We start from the raw sequence: 9517 nt of genomic DNA, 5'->3' as shown, positions 1-9517 counted from the left end.
CACGAACCCGTGTCCCCTGCATCGGCAGGCGGACTCTCAACCACTGCGCCACCAGGGAAGCCCAAGGCACCCAGTTTTTTGACTGGCGTTCCTCTTTTTTCATCGTTACAGCCAGCAGGATAACCTCCCTCTGACCCTGCCTCCATCATCACGTCTCTTTCTCTTCATCTGTGCCTCCCTCTTCAACTTTCCAGGACCCTTGTGATTACTTGGGCCCCATCTGGATAATCAGGATAATCTCCTTATTTGAAGGTCAGCTGCTTAGTAACCTTAATTCCCCTTTGCCATGTAACCTAACATATTCACAGGTTCCAGGGATTAGGATTTGGACATTTTTGGGGGCTATTCTATCTAACATAATCAGAAAGTGAAAAAAAAAATCTCGTATCTCAACTGTGTTCAAGGAAAGCAAAAACCAAAAGACTACTTTTTTTTTTTTTTTTTGCGGTACGCGGGCCTCTCACTGCTGTGGCCTCTCCTGTTGCGGGGCACAGGCTCCGGACGCGCAGGCTCAGCGGCCATGGCCCGCAGGCCCAGCCGCACCGCGGCATGTGGGATCTTCCCGGACCGGGGCACGAACCCGCGTCCCCTGCATTGGCAGGCGGACTGTCAACCACTGCGCCGCCAGGGAAGCCCCAAAAGACTACTTTTATGTATTCATGAATGATGATGTAATAAGGAGTACAATAAGAAAACTGATAAAATAATGGTTTATTTCACTGTGGCATTTTTCTAGGTGATTCCATCATTTTGTTTTCATATTACTTTAGCCTTTTTTAGCATAGTTGGGAATAATTGCTGAGTCATGATGAAATAAGTTCTAGGATAATATAGTAAAATGTTTCATTAAGATCATAAAGAGTCTATTGTGTCTTAGCCTTATACAAAGATGCAATGAACCTATATGATAATTGCAAGATAGAAATGAGTTTTATTGTATTGCAAAATTTGTCTATTTTCTGTGGTTTTTTGAAAGGTCTCTAAGATAAATGAAAATCATGAAATATCTTTAAAATATTGGTTAGAGCTACTCATGAAAGAAACTGAGAAATTAAAATTGCGTCCAGTGGACCCTGATCTCTCTACAGAGGGTCAGTGTCTTGGTTCCCTTGCCTTCTGTGATCCCCCAAGGTCCTTCTGTCTTCCAGTCTCCTCTCTTTCTCTGCTGGACCCTTAAATATTGGCAGCCCAGTGGTTACCCAAGGCCTCTTTACTTTTCATTATTTTTAATAGGGTACTACTGTCAAAACAGTATCTTCCAACTTGCCTCAGCCCCGTAGAGCTGAGTGCTTTCTGGAGAGTCTACTTGGATGTTTCAAAGGTCCCCCAGCTGGATGTGTCTGAAACTCGTCCTCATCTGTTCCCCATCTTCCTCCACGGGCTGCAGCCCAAACAGAACAATGTCATATGTGTTTCTTTTCTGATGTTTTTGAGTCATCAGACTGCACCGTCTGCTCCCAGTGAGAAGTGTAGGCCAGTGGTCCCCAACCTTTTTTGGCACCAGGGACTGGTTTCGTGGAAGACAATTTTTCCACGGGCTGGGGGGCAGTGGGGGGTGGGGGTGGGGATGTGATGGTTCAGGCGGTAATGCAAGCAATGGGGAGCGGCAGATGAAGCTTTGCTCGCCTCCTGCTGTGAGGCCCGGTTTCTAACAGGCACGGCCCGGGGGTTGGGGACCCCTGGTGTAGGCATTATCCCTGACTCCTTGTCTGTTACCCCCTGAACTGATGCTTCTACTCCTCCACCTTTTACCCCCGTACCATCTCTTGCTCGGATTATTGTACTCACATCTTAACCAGTTTCCCTGTTATTCCCACTCCTGCCTCCCTGCCAGCTCTTCTAGTTCTCTGCAGAAGAAAATCTGATGGTGCCATTCCACTGTGTAAAACCCTTCTAAGGATTTCCATTCCCCTCAGGACAAAGCCTAAACATTGAGCACTGCCTGCTGGTCATAGTGGTACATGCCTGTCCTCCTCCACCTCCCGTCCACCAGCTGACTCAGTGTAGATCATAGCTTACAAGGATGGTAAGCCCCTCTTGGATGGGTTTGGAGTCCCAATGCTGTGCTTCCACAGCACACTCCCTGCCTTCCCGTTTGAGTGGGTACCACACTTGCCCGGTAGCACTTTTTAATTGTCTGTCTTCTTCAGGGACTGTTGGTTCCCTCTATCTTGTTCAGCATGGAAACCACAGAACCTAGCATAGTGCTGGGCGTGTAGTAAGTACTTGGAAAATGTTTGTTGAATGAATGAATGACTGATATTTAATGAGCCTATGGGATAAGTACTGAAAGAATTTTTGAAAAAATTTAAAATTTTAATTTATTGAATCAGTTAATAACTGTGAAAGCCTGAATTAACTCATTGGATAGTGCCTGGGATGTAATAAGTACAATGTTAGCTATTATTGTTGTTGTTACTATTATGAGGCAAGAATGTAAGTGACTTTTTTCTTTTTCATTCTACTCTGATAATTTAAGAAAAAAAATAAATGATTTGGGATTAACATATATACACTACTATATTTAAGGTAGGTAACCAACAAGGACCTGTATAGCTACTGTACAGCACAGGGAACTCTACTCAGTACTCTGTAATAACCTGTATGGGAAAAGAATCTGAAAAAGAATGAATACATGTATATGTATAACTGATTCACTTTGCTGTACACCTGAAACTAACACAACATTGTAAATCAACTATATTCCAATATAAAATAAAAAATAAAAAAAGAAGAAAAAAAATAAATATTTGCAGTTGGATCTCTTCTTAAACATTAAGGTGATGGCATGATTTGGTGATTTCCCATCTGCAGTATTTTCGATTTACCTTTGTAAGTGGAAACATTTTGATGGTGTGAGTGCAGTGAAGAAACCAGTGTTTCAGTGAATGTGTCTCATAAAAGATGAGATGGCTTCTGCGTGTTATGTTTTCCATTGAAGGGTTAATTTTATGGATCTCTTGAAAAATTGTCTGTGGAATTTTGTTGTTGTTACAGTGTTTGCTGGCAGATACTCACTAATACACTTTTTGCAACTAAATTGAGCTTGTCCTAAGTAGCTTCTCACCCAGTCTAGAATTATTTATAATATTTGGCTTTTTTGTAGGTTGGATTGGATTGAATTCTTTCCAGGAGCCATACTACTGGTATCATGGACTCAAAGATTGTGAAGAGATCTTATGTTTCATTACTAAATTTTATAAACAAATGTATTCATAAAGTCAGAGCTGTTTACAAACTATTTGCCATGAACTTCATGAAATACTGTTGATTATATAGATAATGTGCTTTGTGGCCTGTGGCCATGGCTGCCCTCTCTGAGCAGCCATTAGGAGGGAGAGGACACATGCCTTGGTTCAGGTCTTCACCCCTGCACGAGACGCTGGTGAGCTCAGCACCCAGGGCCCTCTGCCCCCACAGCTTGAGGAGGCTCTGCACACAGGCCTTCACTTAGAAGATAGCTTCTCCTGGGAAAATTAGCTTTAGATTTCAATTTCTATTATAAATCTAAAACTCACAGACACCTTTGTCTGAAGTGAAATCTTAAGAAAAGTTGACACCTACCTAGACTCTCCCCAAATTGTGTCATTTAAAAACCTCTTCTGATTTCAGTAACTGTTCAACAGATCATTTATCCATCGTAGCAAGTACATCTCTGTTTTTATTATCTAGCTCACTATAAGGAAGCTGTTTTATGGGTAAGATTTCCAGTTGTAGAGTTGATTATATGTTTTGAATTTAGGGTGATTTAAAAATCTGCCTACTACATTTCTTTAATAAGCAAGACCTCCTAAATGTCTTTCCTTTAGATTAAATTGAAGTTCCAGATTTAAAAGTGAAACCATCAAGATGGTGGTGTAGTCATGGAAATATTACACAGAGCTTGTATGTTAAAATTCTAAATTACGTTGGTACCCAAATAGAGCTCTGCTTTTTGTAATGCTGGAAACAAAATAGGTACTCTATAAGTACTTTACTGATTGAGGAAACAAAAGTACTAGAAAGTTAGAAGTAAGTGCTATGTCTAAAGATGGTTGTGTAAAAATTCATAAGCTCAGGATTTTTTAGAAAATGTAAGTGCAATCATAAAAGGAGTGGTTCTGGTCAGAGATATGAAACATTGGAATTACTTCTTTTAATCGTGTATGTTTTTAAATTGTCATTTCTCATTGAATGCTTTAGTTCTACCTGTATGACTGCATTTGCAAAATAATACGTTGCTTGAAACTGACTAAATGAAAAGTGTGGAAGGTAAGTGTTTCTGCTCTCACGCACAGCCTTGCCCTTCATCCTTGGCTTAATCAGGAAACCTTATTATTGGCGGTTATTTAAATATTAAAATACATTCAGAAGTTCCATAAATTAAATGTGTGAAAAGCAATGAATGCCAAACCATTTCTTTCTCTTACTGCTTTTATATGGAGGTTCCCCAAGTTTTTTCTTATATAAACTGGAAATTATATGGACTTCTTGTACTTAATTACAGTATGATTATTTTGCCCATTATCCTAGACTAATAGGAGAAGACTTTATTTATCTCTTTCTGTTTTCCCTAGCTTCACTTGATCCAAATTTTATCAGGCCAACGGAATATTTTTACCCATAGTTTATTTATTAAGTGGTTTCTTTCAGAGAAATGAGTGTTTACAGAAGGATAGAATTTCATGTTCTTGATGCTTTGAAGAAAAACGTCTTGAGTGCTATCTTTAAGCACATTTCTTTAAAGTTAGGAATAACTTTTAATCATCTCTCTCACTGTTTATTGATATTTATTTGCATTACCTTAAGATATACGTAAGTGAATGAAAGTTCATTTTCATAGTCTTTAGTGGTGAATAATTTATTTATATACAGGTATACAAGTTAATATTGAGAGACAGAAGCGATTTAAATTGGGCTTGTTTCAGAATACCATCCTAGGAATCTGGCAACATCACTGTTATATGAATGTTTGCTAATGTGGTTTGAAAGAAGGATCCTCATTAAAATCTTATTGCTAAACAAGTGACAGAAACCTTACAAACAGCTTGAGGCTTCAGGCCAGTCACAGTTACTCCTGAAGAGATCTGGACAAGTGTGAAAATACAGAGACTGTGCCTTTATTGTAATCAGAACGCATAAATGCTATCTGGAGTCAATTCCCTACTTGAGGACATTTTTAGTCATATTAGGGAAAACAAATCTTAACATAATTCAATGCCTAAGCCTTCTGTTGTGAATTTGTCAAGTGTAAAAGTATTGGGTGTGTTAAATTCAGAAAGTGTACTTTTGGTAATAGCCCTTGTATTCATGTTTTCCTGCAAGGGACTGGGGTTTGGTCAACTAGCATATGTTCATGATGCTCATGACCTTTCTGTAGATGATATTTGAGTGCACTGGTTGATCCAGGTCTCTGAGTGATGGTGAGGCTGTGAAGAGTCAGTCCATGGTTTGTCACCACCATCTTAGTCACCACTTAGTCACTTCTGGATTAACTTTATGTTCACATTCCCTTTGAGGGTTGCTCCTGTCTTAATTCTTATTTAGGATCATAACCCTTGCCTCTAGAAAGGCAGGTCTTAACATCAGGCTTTATGAAGAGCAGTTAACATGTAGGGATGCTAATGGCTTTCCAGAGTGGAAGGTAGCAGACTTTTCAGTAACCTTGTGGCCCCCCGCATCAGGACCTTTGATGAGAACGAGCTGATTGTAAGTCTGCTCTGCCTTTTTGAGTCATAGGGGATCCTCATCAAAGGACACAGGAAGTCCCCTTGCTCTGATTTGGCCCACGTGGCCAGCTCATCAGTGAAGAGACAACAGGAACATTTGTAGCTGAGTGAAAAAGATGCCTGATTCAGTTCAGGACTCAGTAAACAGTGGCAGTTCTGAGACTGGTGAACAGCAGGCTGAAGGAGCCCATGCTCTGAGCTGGGGCATCCCTGCCCCGCTGTGTGTGACCAGACACGCGCACCGTTTGAAGTCAGGTCCTCTCCCACGTCAGCTGTCCTCGCTCCCACGACCCCACATCCTGCAGACTGTGCGGTGGGCTTGGATGTCATGCCATAGGCCTCCTGGTCTGGCACAGCCCCTCGAAGGACTTTCTGGTGCATTTACAAATCTCAATCATTTTCAGTTTGCTTGTGGTTTAAAGCCACTTTTGTTACACCTTTTGTGTCTTCATGGAGACTCCTGAAATTACCTGCTTGCTTTAAGATGATTATAAATTTTATTTCTTAGTAGCTGAAAGGGTAATACCGAGCTCAAGAAAAGAGGGGAATCCTGATAATTTTGTACTAAAAGAGTGATAAAAGCTATTCTCCAGCTTCTCTGTGAGGATGATGTCGTATTTTAAGGTCTGACGTGGACATGGTTGGTTACAGACTGGAGGCGGCTGGGGCTGGGACTAGAGCCCCCAGTGGGTAGGAGAAGGACCAGAAGAGTTAAGGAGGGTCGCTGCCCAAGCAGGGGGACCCCACGCACTGTCCTGAGGAAGGGCTGAGGAGGGACCTGGTCTGACCCAAAGCAGACCCAGTAGAGAAGCAGGGGACCCTGCTGTGGCTGGCCTCTGGCACCTGGGTTTTCTGGGCTGGTGGTCCTGAGAAGGCAGGATGCCAAGGGGCCGGTACAATTTAAAAGGGAAACTACCAGAATGGAAATGTGATAGAAAGCCGTTTGGATTTTCTGGGGCATTTCAGAGTTGACTCAGGAATGGGATGGGAGCCCTACTATTAGAAGTGAAGGACCATGGCAGGTTGTGTGAAAGAAAGAGGGTAACTTGGGGCTTCCCTGGTGGCGCAGTGGTTAAGAATCTGCCTGCTAATGCAGGGGACGCGGGTTCGAGCCCTGGTCTGGGAAGATCCCACATGCCGCGGAGCAACTGGGCCCGCGAGCCACACCTACTGAGCCTGCGCGCCTGGAGCCTGTGCTCCGCAACGAGAGGCCGCGACAGTGAGAGGCCCGCGCACCGCGATGAAGAGTGGCCCCCACTCGCCGCAACTAGAGAAAGCCCTTGCACAGCAACAAAGACCCAACACAGCCAAAAATAAATAAATAAATAAATAAATTAAATTAAAAAAAAAAAAGACGGTAACCTGATGCCATCAGAAGACACACAGAAACTGGCCCCCAGAGGCCCGTGTCTGGACACAACTCCCCTTTTACTCTTCCTATTCATTTCTTCGAATATACTCTTTTTTAAAATTGAAGTATAGTTGATTTACAGTGTGTTAATTTCTGCTGTACAGCAAAGTGATTCACTTATACATATATATACATTCTTTTTAAAATATTCTTTTCCATTATGGTTTATCACAGGATTTTGAATATAGTTCTCTGTGTTATACAGTAGAACCTTGTTGTTCATCCATAGAATATACACTTTTTCTCTATAGGGAGACCTTGGAGCTGCTGCAGGTTTGGTTCCAGACCACTACAATACAGTAAATATCACAATAGAGCAAGTCACACAAATTCTTTGGTCTCCTGGTGCATTTAAAAGTTATGCTCACACTATATTAAAGTGTGCAATAGCCTTATGTCCAAAAAAAGAATGTACATGCCTTAACTAAAGAACAGTTTATTGCTAAAAAATGCTAACCATCATTTGAGCCTTCAGCGAGTCGTAATCTTTTTGCTGATGGAGGATCTGGCTTTGATGTTGGTGGCTGCTGACTGATCAGGGTGGGGTTGCTGAAGGTTGGGCTGAATTTCTTAAAGTAAGACAACAATGAAGTTTGACACATCGAAGGACTCTTCCTTTCATGAATGATTGCTCTGTAGCCTGCAGTGCTGTGTGATCGCATTTTGCCCACAGTAGAACTGCTTTCAAAACTGGAGTTAGTCCACTCAAACCCTGCCGCTGCCTTGTCAACTACGTTTATATAATATTCTAAGTCCTTTGTTTTCATTTCAACAAGTTTTATAGCATCTTCACCAGGAGTAGATTCCATCTCAAGACCACTGTCTTTGCTCATCCATAAGAAGCGACTTCCCCTCTGTTCAAGTCTTATCAGGAGACGCAGCAATTCAGTCCCATCTTCAGGCTCCACTTCCAATTCCAGTTCTCTCGCTATCTTCTCTGTGTTGGCAGTTACAATAGTAACATCAAAGATCACTGATCACAGGTTACTGTAACAATTATATTAATACTGAAAAAGTTTGAAATAGTTCAAGAATTATCAAAATATGACACAGAGATATGAAGTGAGCAAATGCTGTTGGAAAAATTGTGCCGATAGACTTGCTCCAAGGAGTGTTGCCACAAACCTTCAATTTGTAAAAAAAAAATGCAGTGTCTGCGCAGTAGTAAAATGCAGTACAATGAAGTCTGTCTGAATTAGAAATCCTATTTAACCTCTACATTCTGCCTCTGTGAAGCCACTTCACTCTTCACCTCAGAGGTCTCCTCTCCCTCTTTCAAATCTACAGAGTAAAGGACTTTTATTCTGCCTTTTATTCATGTACACGTCTTGTGGAGCATGTCCTGTGAGCCAAGCACAGTCTAGGTAATAGATGTTAAATGAGTGAACATTTTAGAGCTGTTAACAATTACAGTGATGTAATTACAAGTCATTTTTTTTCTTCCACATTTTTTATTTCAGATTTCACTAAATGTTGCAAGGACTCTGGAATCCTTATGGTAGTAAAATGCCGCAAAGAAAATTCTGCATTGAAAGAATGTCTAACTGCTTAGTAAGTAGTTACCTCAGCGTTTGTGCTCCTGTGTATATGTGTGTGTGTAGTATGTGTAGTAGAAAAGAGTATGTTATTTAACTCATTATATGTAATATATTCTCTACTTCTCCCCACCAAATTTGTCATATAGTTGGCTGAGTCTAAAATTTTAATTTGTTAAAGATTCTTCTTTTTTTTTTTATTATTTTTTTTAACATCTTTATTGGAGTATAACTGTTTTACAATAGTGTTAGTTTCTCCTTTACAACAAAGTGAATCAGTTATACATATACATATGTTCCCATATCTCTTCCCTCTTGCGTCTCCCTCCCTCCCACCCTCCCTATCCCACCCCTCTCATGGTCACAAAGCACAGAGGTGATCTCCCTGTGCTATGCGGCAGCCTCCCACTAGCTATCTAATTTACATTTGGTAGTGCATATATGTCCCTGCCACTCTCTCACTTCGTCACAGCTTACCCTTCCCCCTCCCCACGTCCTCAAGTCCATGCTCTAGTAGGTCTGTGTTTTATTCCCATCCTACCACTAATCTCTTCATGACATTTTTTTTTCTTAGATTCCATATATATGTGTTAGCATACGGTATTTGTTTTCCTCCTTCTGACTTACTTCACTGTGTATGACAGACTCCAGATCTATCCACCTCATTACAAATAACTCAGTTTCATTTCTTTTTATGGCTGAGTAATATTCCATTGTATATATGTGCCACATCTTCTTTATCCATTCATCTGTTGATGGACACTTAGGTTGCTTCCATGCCCTGGCTACCGTAAATAGAGCTGCAATGAACATTTTGGTACATGACTCTTTTTGAATTATGGTTTTCTCAGGGTATATGCCCA

At 41.1% G+C, this 9517-nt stretch overlaps 1 protein-coding gene across 7 annotated transcripts in view; it reads left to right on the top strand.

The window, feature by feature from the left end:
* Positions 1 to 9517, top strand: part of CMC1 (C-X9-C motif containing 1) — an 83348-nt gene that overhangs the window by 63744 nt on the left and 10087 nt on the right. For all 7 annotated transcript variants that reach the window (XM_055079747.1, XM_028478911.2, XM_024116523.3 and 4 more), the window contains one exon: positions 8580 to 8670. In XM_055079747.1, the coding sequence (XP_054935722.1) occupies positions 8580 to 8670 (91 nt within the window). The remainder of the gene's footprint in view (positions 1 to 8579; positions 8671 to 9517) is intronic.

This window comes from Physeter macrocephalus, chromosome 18 (assembly GCF_002837175.3).
Source record: "Physeter macrocephalus isolate SW-GA chromosome 18, ASM283717v5, whole genome shotgun sequence".
Taxonomy (NCBI): Eukaryota; Metazoa; Chordata; class Mammalia; order Artiodactyla; family Physeteridae; genus Physeter; species Physeter macrocephalus.
The sequence above is the reverse complement of the archived record's forward strand: the minus strand, read 5'-3'. Positions and strand labels throughout refer to the sequence as shown.